The sequence below is a fragment of the Loxodonta africana genome, chromosome 7, assembly GCF_030014295.1.
Source record: "Loxodonta africana isolate mLoxAfr1 chromosome 7, mLoxAfr1.hap2, whole genome shotgun sequence".
Taxonomy (NCBI): domain Eukaryota; kingdom Metazoa; phylum Chordata; class Mammalia; order Proboscidea; family Elephantidae; genus Loxodonta; species Loxodonta africana.
In genome coordinates, this window is record NC_087348.1 from 75783549 (window position 1) to 75802484 (window position 18936).

The following is an 18936-nucleotide window of genomic DNA, read 5'->3' on the forward strand; positions in this document are numbered from 1 at the left end:
TTGCAAATGGATATCCAGTTATACCAGCACCATTTGTTAAAAAGACTATCATTTCCCCAATTGACTGACACTGGTCCAATATCAGCTGCTCATACGTGGATGGATTTATATCTGGGTTCTCAATTCTGTTCCATTGGTCTATGTGCCTGTTGTTGTACCAGTACCAGGCTGTTTTGACTGCTGTAGCTATATAATAGGTTCTGAAATCAGGTAGGGTGAGGCCTCCCACTTTTTTCTTCTTTTTCAGTAATGTTTTGCTTATCCGGGGGTTCTTTCCCTTCCATATGAAATTAGTGATTTGTTTCTCTATCCCCTTAAAGTATGACATTGGTATTTGGATTGGAAGTGCGTTATATGTATAAATGGCTTTTGGTAGAATAGACATTTTTACTATGTTAAGTCTTCCTATCCATGAGCAGGGTATGTTTTTCTACTTAAGTATGTCCTTTCGAATTTCTTGTGGCAGAGTTTTATAGTTTTCTTTGTATAGGTCTTTTACATCCTTGGTAAGATTTATTCCTAAGTATTTTATCTTCTTGGGGGCTACTGTGAATGATATTGATTTGGTTATTTCCTCTTCGGTGTTCTTTTTGTTGATGTAGAGGAATCCAAGTGATTTTTGTATGTTTATTTTATAACCTGAGACTCTGCCAAACTCTTCTATTAGTTTCAGTAGTTTTCTGGAGGATTCCTTAGGGTTTTCCATGTATACGATCATGTCATCTGCAAATAGTGATAGCTTTACTTTCTCCTTACCAATCTCGATACCCTTTATTTCTTTGTCTAGCCTAATTCCCCTGGCTAGGACTTCAAGTACGATGTTGAATAAGAGCGGTGATAAAGGGCATCCTTGTCTGGTTCCTGTTCTCAAGGGAAATGCTTTCAGGTTCTCTCCATTTAGAGTGATATTGGCTGTTGGCTTTGCATAGATGCCCTTTATTATGTTGAGGAATTTTCCTTCAATTCCTATTTTGGTAAGAGTTTTTATCATAAATGGGTGTTGAACTTTGTCAAATGCCTTTTCTGCATCTATTGCTAAGATCATGTGGTTTTTATCTTTTGTTTTATTTATGTGATGGATTACATTAATGGTTTTTCTGATATTAAACCAGCCTTGCATACCTGGTATAAATCCCACTTGATCAGGGTGAATTATTTTTTGGATGTGTAGTTGGATTCTATTGGCTAGAATTTTGTTGAGGATTTTTGCATCTATGTTCATGAGGGATATAGGTCTATAATTTTCTTTTTTTGTAATGTCTTTACATGGTTTTGGTATCAGGGAGATGGTAGCTTCATAGAATGAGTTGGGTAGTATTCCGTCTTTTTCTATGCTTTGAAATACCTTCAATAGTAATGGTGTTAAGTCTTCTCTGAAGATTTGGTAGAACTCTGCCGTGAAGCCGTCTGCGCCAGGACTTTTTTTTGTTGGAAGTTTTTTTGATTACCGTTTCAATCTCTTTTTTTATTATGGGTCTATTTATTTGTTCTACTTCTGAATGTGTTAGTTCAGGTAGGTAGTGTTTTTCCAGGAATTCATCCATTTCTTCTAGGTTTTCAAATATGTTAGAGTACAATTTTTCATAATAATCTGAAATGATTCTTTTAATTTCATTTGGTTCTGTTGTGATGTGGTCCTTCTCGTTTCTTATTCGGGTTGTTTGTTTCCTTTCCTGTTTTTCTTTAGTCAGTGTAGCCAATGATTTATCAATTTTGTTAATTTTTTCAAAGAACCAGCTTTTGGCTTTGTTAATTCTTTCAATTGTTTTTCTGTTCTCTAATTCATTTAGTTCAGCTCTAATTTTTATTATTTGTTTTCTTCTGGTGCCTGATGGATTCTTTTGTTGCTCACTTTCTATTTGTTCAAGTTGTCGGGACAGTTCTCTGATTTTGGCTCTTTCTTCTTTTTGTATGTGTGCATTTATCGATATAAATTGGCCTCTGAGCACTGCTTTTGCTGTGTCCCAGAGGTTTTGATAGGAAGTATTTTCATTCTCGTTGCTTTCTAAGAATTTCCTTATTCCCTCCTTGATGTCTTCTATAACCCAGTCTTTTTTCAGGAGGGTATTGTTCATTTTCCAAGTATTTGATTTCTTTTCCCTAGTTTTTCTGTTATTGATTTCTAACTTCATTGCCTTGTGGTCTGAGAAGATGCTTTGTAATATTTCGATGTTTTGGATTCTGCAAAGATTTGTTTTATGACCTAATATGTGGTCTATTCTAGAGAATGTTCCATGTGCACTAGAAAAAAAGTATATTTTGCAGCAGTTGGGTGGAGAGTTCTGTATAAATCAATGAGGTCAAGTTGGTTGATTGTTGTAATTAGGTCTTCCGTGTCTCTATTGAGCTTCTTACTGGATGTCCTGTCCTTCTCCGAAAGTGGTGTGTTGAAGTCTCCTACTATAAATGTGGAGGTGTCTATCTCACTTTTCAATTCTGTTAAAATTTGATTTATGTATCTTGCAGCCCTGTCATTAGGTGCGTAAATATTTAATATGGTTATGTCTTCCTGATCAATTGTCCCTTTTATCATTATATAGTGTCCTTCTTTATCCTTTGTGGTGGATTTAAGTCTAAAGTCTATTTTGTCAGAAATTAATATTGCTACTCCTCTTCTTTTTTGCTTATTGTTTGCTTGATATATTTTTTTCCATCCTTTGAGTTTTAGTTTGTTTGTGTCTCTAAGTCTAAGGTGTGTCTCTTGTAGGCAGCATATAGATGGATCGTGTTTCTTTATCCAGTCTGTGACTCTCTGTCTCTTTATTGGTGCATTTAGTCCATTTACATTCAGGGTAATTATAGATAAATAAGTTTTTAGTGCTGTCATTTTGATGCCTTTTCATGTGTGTTGTTAGCCATTTCATTTTTCCACATGCTTTTTTGTGCTGAGATGTTTTTCTTAGTAGCTTGTGAGATCCTCATCTTCATAATGTTTAACTTTGTGTTTGTTGAGTTGTTACGTTTTTCTTGGCTTTTTTCTTGAGTTATGGAATTGATATTCCTTTTTGTGGTTACCTTATTATTTACCCCTATTTTTCTAAGTAAAAACCTAACTTGTATCCTTCTATTTCGCCTTGTATCACTCTCCATCTGGCAGTTCAATGCCTCCTATATTTAGTCCCTCTTTTTGATTATTGTAATCGTTTATCTATTGATTTCCATGATTTCCTGTTATGTGTATTATTTTGTTTATTTATTTATTTTTTAGAATTAGTCTTAATTTGTTTGTTTTTGTGCTTTCCCTATTTGAGTTGCGTTGATATCAGGACGTTCTGTTTTGTGACCTTGTATTGTGCTGGTACCTGATATTATTGGTCATCAGTCCAAACAATCTCCTTTAGCATTTCTTGCAGTCTTGGTTTAGTTTTTGCAAATTCTCTAAACTTGTGTTTATCTGTAAATATCTTAAATTTCTCCTTCATATTTCAGAGAGAGTTTTGCTGGATATATGATCCTTGGTTGGCAGTTTTTCTCCTTCAATGCTCTGTATACGTTGTCCCATTCCCTTCTTGCCTGCATGGTTTGTGCTGAGTAGTCTGAACTTATTCTTATTGATTCTCCCTTGAAGGAAACCTTTCTTTTCTCCCTGGCTGCTTTTAAAATTTTTCTGTTTGTCTTTGGTTTTGGCAAGTTTGATGATAATATGTCTTGGTGTTTTTCTTTTTGGATCAATCTTAAATGGGGTTCGATGAACATCTTGGATAGATATCCTTTCGTCTTTCATGATGTCAGGGAAGTTTTGTGTCAGGAGTTCTTCAACTATTTTCTCTGTGTTTTCTGTCCCCTCTCCCTGTTCTGGGACTCCAATCACTCGCAAGTTATCCTTCTTGATAGAGTCCCATATGATTCTTAGGGTTTCTTCATTTTTTAAAATTCTTTTATCTGATTTTTTTTCAGCTATGTTGGTGTTGTTTCCCTGGTCCTCCAGAAGTCCCAGTCTACATTCTAATTGCTCGAGTCTGCTCCTTTGACTTTCTATTGCATTGTCAAATTCTGTAATTTTATTGTTAATCTTTTGGATTTCTACATGCTGTCTCTCTCTGGATTCTTGCAACTTATTAATTTTTCCACTATGTTCTTGAATAATCTTTTTGAGTTCTTCAACAGTTTTATCAGTGTGTTCCTTGGCTTTTTCTGCATTTATCCTAATTTCATTTGTGATATCTTTAAGCATTCTGTAAATTAGTTTTTTATATTCTGTATCTGATAATTCCAGGACTGTATCTTCATTTGGGAAAGATTTTGATTCTTTTGTTTGGGGGGTTGGAGAAGCTGTCATGGTCTGTTTCTTTCTGTGGTTTGATATGGACTGCTGTCTCCGAGCCATCAGTGGGAAACTATATTTTCCAGGTAATCAGCTGAAAAAAAATGCAGTCAGATCCCTATCTGAATTCTCCCTCTGGCTCCGGGTATTCGGATGTTAATGGAGCAGCCTGGGGAGGATGGGGGAGGGATCAGAGAGCTAGGAGTGTAGCACCACAGAATATAGAGCTGAACATCGCGTTCACGCTCCGCCCCCGTCTGCCAAAATCCAGGCGGGAGGGGTCCCTGGCTGGAATGCTGCTTTCCCCGCTCCGAGGCCAGACACTTCCTCCCGGGGACTTCTCCCTCTGGTGCGCGGCACTGCTCGTGGGAACTGGGTGGGCGTTTCCCGCACGAACGGGTGGGCCCGCCCCTAAGCTTACCTTTTTATATCTGAAGTTTAGCACTGAGTATCCCTTAATCAGAAATAGAAAAGTAAACTTTGAACTAATATTTAGTTATAAAACCAAATCCAAACCAGTTGCTGTCGAGTTGATTGCAACTCATAGAGACCCTAAGACAATTTACATTATATTCCTCAATAATTATTATACGAAAGTTATAGAACTATGCATGAACATCTATGGACAAACAAAAGAATAAACTGACCACTTGAGAATTTACAAAATCATGTGTGGAAACCTTGGTGTCTCAGTGGTTAAGTGCTATGGCTGCTAACCAAATGGTCGCTCCCATAAGGTTTTTAATATGGTGTTCGCATAACGTCCAAATCACCTAACATCCTATTTCACAGAACATTTCATGGACCAAAGCATGTATGTATTATGTTAAAACCAATATAATTTTAGTCTACAGTGTTCCAATTAGAAAACATCATTAGAGTAGGAAATGATTTTATTTGCTTGAATATACTTTACAAATATCCTGATTATCAATCATACAGTGTTTTGCATAGTAATTAGATTGATATTTCAAACTAGAGGTAGTCCGCGAGTCATGAGTTAGGGATGAACCACACTTAGGACTGTCTGTTTTTGTTTCATCTTACCTTTAGTAATGTGTACTTTATACAATGTTGCAGGGCATAATTTGCTGATGTTCTCATTCTCAAATGCTCACTCAAAGATGTTCAATGTTATGATTTACTGTTCATAACACTACCGTATAGCAGGCTAAGAAAATGAAAAAAAAAAAAAAAAAGAAAAATGCAGTATTTGACTTGCCACAACGGATTCACACAGGGTTTCTCAGAATGGAAACCCATCAAAACCAGGGGCTACCTGTACTTGATAAAACAGTAATATTTTAATTAGAAATGTTCACAAATTTAATAAATTAACCAAAGGTGACTCCATTCATCCCTAATTAGAAATTTCCTTCTGGTACTATTATCAAAAGCAATTGCATTTCTATTCTTTTTAGGTAATCTTATTTAACCAATAAACCAAAAATCAAACCCATTACCACTGAGTCAATTCTGACTCATAGTGACCCTACAGGTCAGAGTAGAACTGTCCCATAGGGTTACCGAGAAGCAGCTGGTGGATTTGAACTGCCAAACTATTGGTTAGCAGCCTAGCTCTTAACCACTGCACCACCAGGGCTCCATAGTGACCCATAAGCATTATAAAATATATAACTAGTCTCCTCTCTTATACATCAGCTATCAAAAAACTTAAAGGATAATCTAATATCCACCTATTGGCAAGTGTATTGGACGTTGAGGTATTATTATTGCTAAACTGCATGTATAGCATAGTTACTAAAGAAATGTCAGACTTCTGGCATTCACATTTTGACCCCACACTTGCTATATAACCTTGTGCAAGCTGCATAATCTCTTTCACCTGGTTTCTTCATCTACAAAATAATAATGAGAGCACTTACTATTATTTTGTAAGAAATAAAATGGAACTATGTATGGTGGTGCAGTGGTTAAGAGCTACAGCTGCTACCCAAGAGGCTGGCAGTTCAAATCCACCACCTATTCCTTGAAAACCCCATGGGGCAGTTCTATTCTGTCTTATAGGGTCACTATGAGTCAGATTCAACTCAATAGCAGAGGGCTTGTTTTCGTTTCAGATATTATTATTATTTTTTAATATATATATACGTAATTCTTAGCCATCTTATTATCATTTACTAAGCTTGTAACAAATGATAGCTTTTCCTCAAGTTTTCATCAAAAAACCTATATTTTTCTTGGTATTATGCTCACCATTCCCTTTTCTTATTCTGATCAGTTTCTTTTTTCTAATTCTTTAGCTTTAAAATCACTTTAAACACATTTTTGGAAAAATACAATACAAAAAGGAAAATCGTATGTTGAATTTACTGGTGTTTTTCTCAACATATATATATGTGTATATATATATACACATATGTAAGTGCATATGGACATGTAAAGACAAATGTATATTTATCATTACATATTAACACACAATGACACTTGAATGATATCTTTATCTATGACTTTCCATATGTGTATTAATGAAAATGGAGCCATGAAACTGATAACTTCTTTAATGCAATTTTTTTCATCACAGATCTTTTCTCATTCCAGCTACATTGTCTCATGGATTCCCTGGTGGATGGGAACCACACTGCAGTGACAGGGTTCATTTTATTGGGCTTAACAGAAGATCCTACCCTTCGGGTCATCCTCTTCATTGTCATCCTATGCATCTATCTGGTGACCATATCTGGCAATCTCAGCACAATCATCCTGATCAGAATCTCTTCTCAGCTCCATCGTCCTATGTATTTTTTCCTGAGCCACTTGGCTTTGGCTGACATAGGCTTTTCATCCTCTGTCACACCCCATATGCTTATAAACTTCCTGGTGGAGACAAATACAATCTCCTATCTTGGATGTGCCAACTTGGATCAGCTGCTTTCTTTGGGACAGTTGAGTTCTTTCTTCTAGCTGCCATGGCCTATGATCGCTTTGTAGCAATATGCAACCCACTGCTTTATTCAACTAAAATGTCTGCACAAGTCTGTGATCAGTTATTCTCTATGGTTTATGTAGGTGGTTTTATCAATGCTTCCTCCTTTACCATTTCCTTCTTTTCTTTATTCTTTTGTGGACCTAATCGAGTCAATCATTTTTTCTGTGACTTTGCTCCTTTAGTTGAACTTTCCTGTTCTGATGTCCGTATTTCTGCAGTGGTCCCCTCATATTCTGTTGGCTCCATCATTGTGGTCACAGTGTTTGTCATAGCCATCTCCTACGTCTATATCCTCATCACCATCCTGAAGATGCGCTCCTCTGAGGGCTGCCACAAGGCCTTCTCCACCTGCACCTCCCACCTCACTGCAGTCACTCTGTACTATGGGACCGTTACATTCATTTACATGATGCCCAAGTCCAGCTACTCTACTGACCAGAACAAGGTGGTGTCTGTGGTGTACACGGTGGTGATCCCCATGTTGAACCCCCTCATCTACAGTCTCAGGAATAACGAGATTAAGGGTGCTCTCAGGAGACAGATTGGTAGAAAAATATGTTCTTGGCAAAATCTCTTATTTTATAGGGTATGATGCAATAATATACCATAAATGTAATTTTAAAAGAAATTTGGTTCCTATGGGCAAAATAAGTCTGTATATAATTAAACAGTATGAGCCTTCATAGTATAAGTGGGGGTGGATCTTCAGACAGTAAGTCAGAGACAATAGTGAGGTAACTAATAAATTAAGTTAAATTTAGAATTAAGAATCGCAAATTGGTCCATATGAAGAAAATCTTAATCTGCTAAAAATCCTTTTTATATTTTATTCATATATTACTTTTCAAAAGAAATTTTATGTCCTAAGTCAAGGTTATTGTCCTTCCAAACCTTTAAGGCTGTGTTCATTTTCAACAGCAGATTATGCTGAGATGAGCCTGATAATCCTAGCTTTGCCTTGACTGAGTACCTTCTGAGGGGAAATAACAAAGTGGAAACAGACAATAAAATTGCTAAACACGTGGTGCTTGGAGAAAGCTTATCTGCTCGTATTGGTCTCTATGGACTCTTAAAAATCCTGCCTGTATTTCTCAGTTCTGACTCTGGCCTTGGATATAAGGGATCCACAGTCCAAGAGGATGAGACCACCTTAACTAACCTGTGAATAGCTGAATCAGATCAGAAGAGATGACTTCCTCTGAAGGAATAAATAGGGTTCCCAAACTCATCAAGAACTGAGCAGAGTAAAAGCAAAAAAGGATTTCCAGGAGAATCCGGCAAGCCTGATGACATTGAGGCTGTGAGGCAGAAACTCTGGGAGGAATTTATCATCAGGCCCACATCCTGCTCATAAAACACCAGGGGACTGGACTGTTTCTCAGCTGAAATAGGGACTGCCCCTCTGGACAGGCTAAATTCACCTCTATATGCTGATGACTGCTACATCATTTATTTCTGTTTCCTGTCCCCACTTAAGGATTCAGACACAAATGCATCTTTCTGCAAACAGAAACACAGCATGTCTTATTCGGGTTTCTCTAGTGAAACCGAACCAGCAGAAAGTGAAAAAGAGAGAACAGCCTTTTGATCCTTCTGTTCCAGCAATGCAGGGTTGGTCACTTTAAGCAACTCTCATGGTGAACACAGCTGACCTGAGAGAGGGATTTATACAGAGGAATTGGCTCACATGATTATGGGAGCTAAACCTGTTGCTGTCAATCCGATGAGACTCATGGTGACACCATGTGTTATAGACTAGAACTGCTCCATATGGTTTTCTTGGGTGTAATCTTTACGGAAGCCAATTGCCAGGTCTTTCTTCCACAGCACTGTTGGGTGGGTTAGAACTATCGATCTTTAGGTTAGTAGCCAAAAGCAAACTGCTTCCACAACCCAGGGACATATGTATATCCTGGAATACATGTAAATAACCTCTTTGAGGTCCAGTTGATTTTGACTAAACTGCCCCATAGAGTTTCCAATGCTGTAATCTTTATGGAAGTGGACTGCCACAACTTTCTCCTGCCGAGTGGCTGGTGAGATTGAATTGCCAATCTTTTGGTTTGTAGTCGAGTGCTTAACCACTGCACCACCAGAGAGAGATTGATTTTGAGAAATTGGCTCACAGGATTAGGTCGGCTAGGAAGTCCAAAATCCATACGACAGGTAAAAGGTTGGAAATTCCACCAATATCTCTTGATAGTATTGAAACTGAATCCTTCTTCTTCAGGAAACCAGTTTGCTCTTAGGTCTTCAACGGATTGGATGAAGCACATCCACATTATGAAGGGTAATCTTGATAAAATGTTAATCACATGTAAATATCTTCATAGCAACACCCAGTCTAGAGTTCGTCCAAACAACTAGGCACCATAGCCTTTTCATGTTCACATAAAATTAATCATTACACGGCATTAATCATTTATTCATTCCAAAATTATACTGGGTACTTCTAATGTGTCTGGTACTGTGTAGGCTATTGGAAATGTAAGTTATAAAAAAAAGGTGTCTGCCTTCCTGAAATTAATATTCTAGCAGAGGAGACAGAAATCAAAACAAATAAGTACTTGATATAGACTATTAGAAGTTCCTGAGTGCAATAGAGAAAGAAAAACCAAAGCAGTCTAAAGGAGACTGACATGTCAGTGTAGACCTTGCTGAGAAGGTAACATCTGAGCAAAGGATAGAGGTAGGTGAAGACACTTCATGCTAGCTGTTGCCTGTGTACACACATACAGTTAAATTTTGAGGCTTCTCTTCTAGCAATGGTACGCCTGGTAATTTTAATCAACTCTCATGATGAACACAACTAAATAAAAGCTTGATAAAATATTAAATATATCATAAAGTCATATTAGATCTTACAGGATAATAAGTGAGAGCCAAAATAAACTGTGATTTCCCAGAGAAATGAGCTGAGTACTCTAAAATTCTTCATAATAAGGATATTTGACAAGTAGGAGAAAAAGCTATGAAGTGGGGCTGTGGATTTAGTGTTCTTTTGGAGTGAGAGAGGCAGAAGTCAAAGCCTAGTGTATGACCAGGTGAGAAGTCTAATTAATACACCTCATATAGACCGTGATGGTAGGGAGAAATATGAAGGAAACAAGTCTTTGCACAGATTTGCATCCCTGGAAATCTAGGAAAATTCAAGCCTGGAACTTGGGTTAAGGTGGTCTAAGAAACAGTGACTCAAATAAATACATGAACACCCTATCTGGAGAAAGATCTTCATTCCAAGCCTTTGTTTTTCCTGTGAATAATTGTGACCCTCAAAGAGCGAAAAATAATGTCCAACACAAAAGGACACAAAAGACTAAACATGGGAACCAATAGGAACAGCAGACTACAGAAACAGAATCACTGAGACTAAGATAGGAAATTAACAGACACTTTATAAAACTGCTAAGAGAGAGGCGGGGCCAAGATGGCTAGTCAGTTGCAAAAGGATAAATATTGTATGAGACCACTATTATACAAACTCAAAAAATAGTTTAAATAGAGAAGAAAATTTTCTTTGATGGTTACGAGAGGGGGAGGTAGTAGAGGAGGGAGAGTACGATTCACTAATTAGATAGTAGACAAGAACTAATTAAGGTGAAGTGAAACACAACACAGGAGAGGTCACCACAACTGGACTAACCCAAAAGCAAAGAAGTTTCCTTAATAAACCGAAGGCTTTGAAGGCCAGTGTAGCAGAGGTGTGGGTTTGGGGACCATGGTTTCAGGAGACATCTAGGTCAATTGGCATAATAAAATCTATTAAGAAAACATTCTGTATCCCGTTTTGGATAGTAGCGTTTGGGGTCTTAAATGCTAGCAAGTGGCTAACTAACTAAGATGCATCAATTGGTCTCAACCCACATGGAGTAAAGGAGAATGAAGAACCCCAAAGACTCAAGGTAAATATGAGCCCAAGAGACAGAAAGGGCCACATAAATCAGAGACCACATCAACCTGAGATGAGAAGAAGTAGATGGTGTCTGGCTACAACTGATGGCTGCCATGACAGGGAACACAGCAGAGAATCCCTGAAGGAGCAGGAGAACAGCGGGATGTAGACCTCAAATTCTCATAAAGAGACCAGACTTAATGGCCTGACTGAGACTAGAAGGACCCCGGAGGTCATGGTCCCCAGACCTTCTGTTAGCCCAAGACAGGAACCATTCCCAAAGCCAACTCTTCAGACAGGGATTGGACATAACTATAAGACAGAAAATGATACTGGTGAGGAGTGAGCCTCTTGGATCAAGTAGACACATGAGAGTATGTGGGCAGTTCCTGTTTGGAGGGGAGATGTGAAGGCTGAGGGGGACAGAAGCTGACTGGACACAGAAATACAGGTAGAGAGAAGGAGTGTGCTGTCTCCTTAGGTGGAGAGTAACTAGGAGTATACAGCAAAGTGTATATAAATTTTTGTAGGAGAGACTGACTTGATTTGTAAACTTTCACTTAAAGCATAGTAAAAATTAAAAAAAAAAGAATCTAAGTAGGAGCAAATTTGGGGACTAACATATGGACTTTGTAGGGATTTATTTTTCAACTCTATTGGCTCACCTGGTACTGGTGTGTCCCTAATATTAAATAAAGCACTCATCACCAAAAAAAAAAAAGAAGAAGAAGAATGTTTACTCAGCTTGGTCTTTAAAAGATGCCTATCTCAAGCATGTCCACGGAGGTTAGGAAATAGGATTAAAATTGATAATGTTGAGATGAAACCTACAACTGTCTTATAACTGTGTAACCAAGATGAGGTAAACATCAATTAACCAAGTATTAATCAAACTACATTTTCACTGACTGGAATCTTCCACTCCATTTCTGCTAACTCTTTGTAAACCTGTAACTAGGTAAAGGATGAGGGAAGATCAAACATACAGCTGTGACTCAAATTATTCCCCCAAAAATGCCTTGTTAAAACAAATATCAAGGAGTAGCAATCTCAGAATGTAACAAATAGACTTACTGGTGTTAAGAAGAACGTCTTGATCAAACATGTTAGAGAGGTTAGAGATTAATGTTAAGAAAGCTTGTAATCTTTTGCCATGTAGCCCTCCCCCCAACCCTCCCACATCTGTAGACATTTGTTTACTCGACCTGACAAAACCTCACTGTTCTCCCTGCAGTTTGGAACATACTGCAGCATCTTGCGTGGGTGCTTGTGTGTTCGTCCGTTTCAAGAAATGTTTTATCCTCCAATAAAATTCTTTGTTCTATTTCTAACGGAGAGAAAATCTGGCATTTCATTATGACACTTCCAAGTTAATCCTGATCCCATGTTACTTCCTTAATAAACCATGTAACTGTGAGTATGGCCTGTGAGTTGTGTGTGGACCTTGCAACAAATTACCAAACCCAGCAGAGAAGTAGAGAGTGCAGTGGGAAGGACAGCTGGTGTCAGAATTAGTAAAAAGTTTGCAGAGTGGAAGTATGTCCGACCTCAATATCATATGAGTCAGCTTTGTGGTGATGCTGATTTTTATTCTCCCTGAAGTTAGACAAGGTCCAACACTATTGCTACGTCATTGCAGAAGGTGAAAGGCTTGTACATAAAACAGTGTAGGACGTTACTAAAAGAAATTAAAGAGGACCTGAATAAATGAAAGGAGAGTATGTGTTCATGGATAGGAAGGCTTAACATAGCTAAGATGTCAATACCACCCAAAGCAATCTACGACTTCAATGCAATCCCCACAAAAATTCCAACAGCCTTTTTTTGCGGAAGTGGAAAACCAATTCTCAAATTTATGTGGAAGGAGAAGAAACCCCAAATAACTAAAGCAATCCTGACAAAGAATGAAGTTGGAGGACTCAGGCTTCCTGATTTCAAAACATACTATAAAGCCACAGTAATTAAGACAGCCTGGGATTGGTATAATAATAGACATATAGACCAATGGAACAGTATTGAGATTTTAGAAATAAAATCATATATCTACGGTCAACTGATTTTCAACAAGGGTGCTAAGTCTACTCAACGGGGAAAGAAGTGGCTCTTCAATAAATTGTGCCGGAAAAATTGGATTTCCACGTGCAGGAAAATGAATCAGAATCCAAGCCTCAGACTATACCAAAAAAAAAAAAAAATCAAAAACCTAGGATCAAACCATAAAATTCTTACAGGAAGATATACAGGACATACTTCTTAATGACAGATTATCAGATATGACAGAAGAAGGATCACTGAAAAGGCCATTCAAATGGCTTAAAAAGCACATGAAGAGATACTCAACATCATTAGTTGTTGTTAGTGCTGACTAGTTGCTTATTGGTATTCGTAAATGGTGGGGTGCTAGGCTATTATTTTTCTTATAAGCCAGTTCCCCACTTCCACCAAGGGGAGTATCAGGAGGACTTTATAAATTGAGAATTAGCAAGAGAATTATATTGAGTCTGTAGGTTGAAGGTACTAGCTTCTACTGTCATTCCCCAGTCACATAAGCCACAAACCAGTACTCATCCCTTTGAGGCACATAGTATGAAAGACCGTCTTATTTGGAAATCATTTTTTTACTTCATAGTTCTCAATCTATACCACTTTGAAGATATTTATTCTATAACTTTTGCTGGAAAAATATGTACATGTCTTAAATAATTTTGTTATTAAAAATTCATGTTTGTATGGTATCCCACCTCTTATTCCCCAAAGTGTCAAATGGAGTCTCTTATACTAACTACCAAATACTTACAAAATGAAGAAGCTGAATGTATGAAGATAAAATTACCTTTTATATATGAACTTTATTTTTTTATATCAAAGTAAATTAAAAACTAATATTTAGTTATGAGAAATTTATTTTATTATTCCCCAATTGTCAAATGAAGTGCACCAACACCTACATGAAAATGAAAATAAATAAACAAACAAATTGATCCCTTGAGATCTGACAGAACCTTAAAGACTAGTCACGTATGTGCGATTTAGCCGCTCAGTTTCCACTGGAGAACGTGATAATGATCTTTGGTGCTTTGAATTCACATTTGAATCTTCAGAGGTTTATCCCCAAGGGCAAACAATAATAGAAAGATAGCAGGGCTGCTGTATAAATACAGGGACTTTGGATTTATCACTGAAAGATGAATGAATTATTTCAAGAGGTAAATTTCGGCATCTGTGAGTGGAACCGCCGTATTGATTATAATTTACCCTTGAGAACACTTTGCTCTCTAAGATTGTGTCTGTGCTCACAAGCCATAGGTGGGTAATCAAGCAGTCAGCTAGCAAGTAACTTTGGTTGAATTCTTAAGTTTCCAGTCAGGTTACTGTGAAAAAATGAGCTTAATTCAAATTACCAGGACTCCTTATTTACCCACCCACAAGTCCAGAAACTCATATAACCTTTAACACTATCCACATGCGACATTCAGCCACAATGCTAATGAATTCACTGGCTTCTAGATTCTTTGGGGATTTATTATTTTAAACACCTTTGCAGAAAGATTGACTTTATTTATGGGTCTGAGTGCTCTAGGATCATGGTCAACAAGACACAATGGACAAAGCCCAGGATAAGGAGTCAGAAAATTTGCAGATGAGGGTCAATCTGGCCACTAGCTGGGTGATCCTGTCTAAACTTCTTAACTTGTGAGGCTGTACTTTATTCAGCTGTGTATTATGTCAATAAAAATATTATTTCATTCTACAATACTCCAGTTAGAAAACATTGTTACAGTAGAAAATGATTTGATTTGTTTGAATAATTGTACTATAATTACATCCTGACTATCAGTCAGATAGTGTTTTGTATGGTGATTAGATTGACATTTCATACTACTTCATAGAACAATATTTTAACTACAAATACGTAATAAATTTATAAAAGGTGACTCTATTCTTACCTAACATGAATTCCTGTGTGATATTAATATCAAGAACAATCGTATTTCTCCTTAAAACATGTTTTTGTCTAACTGATAGACTTCGTGAACTATGTAACAAACTGGGCATCTCTTTCATATATTAGCTGTCGGAGAGCAGAAAAGCTAATCTCTTATCAGCCAATTTGTAAGTGTATTCGACTGCATGGAGATAATCATTTAATTCCATTTACAGCACAGTTACTAAAGAAAAGGACTGGATTCAAACTCTGGGCTTCATATCTTGATTTCCACTAATTCCTATGTAACTTTAGGTAAGTTACTTAACCTTTCTGGTCTCAGTTTCCTGTTCTATAAAATGGGAATAATGAAATACTTAATATTATTTTCTAGAAATTAAAACAGAGCTATGTATATAAAATGCTTAGTCTGTTGTTTAGCCCATTGCCGTTGAGTCGATTCTGACTCATAGCAACCCTACTGGACAGAGTAGAACTGCCCCTTAGGGTTTCCAAGGAGGGCCTGCTGGATTCGAACTACTAACCTTTTGATTAGCAGCTGTAGCTCCTAACCACTATGCCACCAGGGTTTCCAGTATATTATTTAGTAAGCATTAAATAAATATTAGCTATTACGATACTCTCCATTACATAATACTATATTTACACATTTTTCTTTTTTGTTACACTTACCAACCCTTTTGTTATTTGCATGTCTTATGTTTTTTCATCTTTACTTTTAAAGGCACTTGGAATGTATTTTGATTAAAAAAAAATTAAAAGGAAAAAGAAATATATTATTTGAAGCAAGTTATCTAATATTTCTAATAAAAGCAATTAAAAAAAGTAGATAGACTCATCACTGCACATAAATATATATGTTTCTGGGGTTTTAAATAAACACTAAATTTTTAAAAACAAAACTTGGCTGCCTGTGTCTTAAAAGCCTCTAAGCAGCCATCTAAGACACTCCGCTAGTCTCATCCCTTTGGGAGCAAGGAAGAATGAAGAAAACTAAAAATATAACAGAAAGATTAGTTCAAAGGACTAACATACTACCTCTACCACAGCCTCCACCAGACTGAGTCCAGTACAACTAGATGGTGCCCAGCTACCACCGCTGACTGTTCTGACACGGATCATAATAGAGGGTCCCGGACAGAGCTGGAGAAAAATGTGGAACAAAATTCTAACTCACAAAAAAAGACCAGACTTACTGGCCTGACAGAGACTGAAGAAACCCTGAGAGTATTACCCCTGGCCACTCTTTTAGCTCAGTAATGAAGTCACCCCTGAGGATCACCCTTCAACCAAAGATTAGAGAGGCCCATAAAACGAAATGAGACTAAGGGGACATAACAGCCCAGGGGCAATGAAGAGAAGGCGGGAGGTAACAGGAAAGCTGACAATAAGGAACCCAAGGTCGAGAAGGGAGAGTGTTGACATGTCGTGGGGTTGTTAACCAACGTAAAAAAGCAATGTATGTATTGTTTAATGAGAAACTAGTTAGTTCTGTAAACCTTCATCTAAAGTACAATTAAAAAAAAGAAGAATGATAAACTGAAGGAAAAAAAAATTGGCTGCTGGAATGAAAAATTTGTTTATAAAGACTTCCATGTGTGAGTTAACAAAAATGAAACCATGGAATTCATAACTTCTTTAATACAATTTTTTCATCACAGGTCTTTTTTGAACCAGCTACATTGCCTCATGGATTCCCTGGTGGATGGGAACCACACTGCAGTGACAGAGTTCATTTTATTGGGTTTAACAGATAATTCAATCCTTCGGGTCATCCTATTCATGGTCTTCCTATTCATCTACCTAGTGACCTTATTTGGCAATCTCAGCACAATTATTCTTATCAGAATCTCTTCTCAGCTCCATCATCCTATGTATTTTTTCCTGAGCCACTTGGCTTTTTCTGACATAGGCTATTCATCTTCTGTCACGCCCAATATGCTTATAAACTTCCTGTTGGAGAGACGTACAATTTCCAGTCTTGGATGTGCCATCCAGCTTGGTTCAGTTGTTTTCTTTGGGTCAGCTGAATGTTTCCTACTGGCCTCCATGGCCTATGATCGCTTTGTAGCAATCTGCAATCCACTGCTTTATTCAACTAAAATGTCCACGCAAGTCTGTGTCCAGCTGTTCTCTGTGGCTTATGTAGGTGGTTTTCTCAATGCTTGTTGTTTCACTATTTGCTTTGATTCTTTATACTTCTGTGGACCAAATCAGGTCAATCATTTTTTCTGTGACTTTGCTCCTTTAGTTGAACTTTCCTGTTCTGATGTCAGTATCCCTGCAGTGGTCCCCTCATTTTCTGCTGGCTCCATCATTGTGGTCACAGTATTTGTCATAGCCATCTCCTACATCTACATCCTCATCACCATCCTGAAGATGCGTTCCACTCAGGGCCACCACAAGGCCTTCTCCACCTGCACCTCCCACCTCACTGCAGTCACTCTGTTCTATGGGACCATTACATTCATTTATGTGATGCCCAAGTCCAGCTACTCTACTGACCAGAACAAGGTGGTATCTGTGTTTTACATGGTGGTGATCCCCATGTTGAACCCCCTCATCTACAGTCTCAAGAATAATGAGATTAAGGCTGCTCTCAAGAGACAGATTGGTAGGAAAATATTTTCTTAATGAATTCTTTTATTTTCTAGTGTTTGATGTAATAATATATCACAAATAAAAGAAAATCGATTTCTGTGGTTAAAATACATCTACATACCAGTCGCTGGTGTAGAGCCTTGTAGTATATGTGGGGGTGAATTTTCCGGTATCAAATAGTAAATCAGGCACAACAGTGAGTTACTTTTAAGGAAATTAAATTAAATTTATAATTAAGAAATATAAATTGGTTCACATGAAAAAATTCTTAAACTCCTGAAAATCCTTTTAAGTTTTATTCATGTATTATTTTTCAAAAACAGCTCTATGTCATAAAGTTATTATTCCTATAGACTTTTAAGGCTGTGTTCATTATCAATAGCAGCTTGGTATTATCAATAGCTGAGATGAGCTTGGTAACCTTAGTTATGCCTTGATTGAGTAGATTCTGAGGGGAAATAGCAAAGTGGAATCAGAGAGTAAAATTGCCAGAGGCGTTCTACTTGCAGAAAGGTTATGTGCTGGGGTGGGCTTTATGGAATCATAAAATTTTGACCTGTGTCTATGGGCTCTGACTCTGGCCTTTGTTGGGAATTCTGGGCACCCCCACAGAAGAGTATGAGACCTCCTTGACTAACCTGTAACTTTCTCAATCAGGTCATAAGAGATAACTTCCTCTGTGGGAATGAGCAATGTACCTGAAATCTTTAGTTGCTCAATGGATAAAACTCTTGAAATGATTTGTTTATGTCAGACACATCCTGCTCAGGAAGCTCCAGGGGACTGGACTACTTTCCTGGAGATAGTTGATTAACCTCTATATGCTGATGACCATCACATTTATTTTGGTTTTCTTGCCTCTCTTCAGTGTTTTAGACCAAAATATTTTTGTCAATTGACTCTCATGCACAAAGTGCTGAAAACTAATCATCTCCCTTCACCCTCAACCTGTTCCCTTCAATGTTTTGTATCCCAGTTAGAGGCTCCTTTGTGCAATTCAAGGAAGTTTTGTTTTTAATCCTTATTTTACAGAGGATGTAACTGAGGCACAGAAATATTAACTAAAATGATTAGGCTGTAGGGCCCAATAGGGTGATTATCTTATACCCCCCACTGGGAAACCATTAGGAGATATCCCACTTACACTGGGGAACTGTCAAAGGGGCAGGAAAGGGACCTAGGTTTCCACTTCACCTGTCTTTAACAAGGTGATTTGAATCAGTGCTCTGCTTTTGCAGTGTGGTATTGGAAAGACCAACAGGAAGCTGAATATATTCACCTGG

General features: G+C 37.5%; 1 protein-coding gene and 1 pseudogene across 1 annotated transcript; both read left to right on the forward strand.

Annotated features, from left to right (window-relative positions):
• Positions 1-6838: 6838 nt before the first annotated feature.
• On the forward strand, positions 6839-7806 carry LOC100677428 (olfactory receptor 5P76-like; annotated as a pseudogene).
• An 8167-nt stretch (positions 7807-15973) lies between these two features.
• On the forward strand, positions 15974-17686 carry LOC100654289 (olfactory receptor 5P6). Its single transcript, XM_064289182.1, has one exon. The coding sequence runs from the start codon at positions 16673-16675 to the stop codon at positions 17684-17686; it is 1014 nt and encodes a 337-aa protein (XP_064145252.1). The 5' UTR covers positions 15974-16672.
• The last annotated feature ends 1250 nt before the right edge of the window (positions 17687-18936 follow it).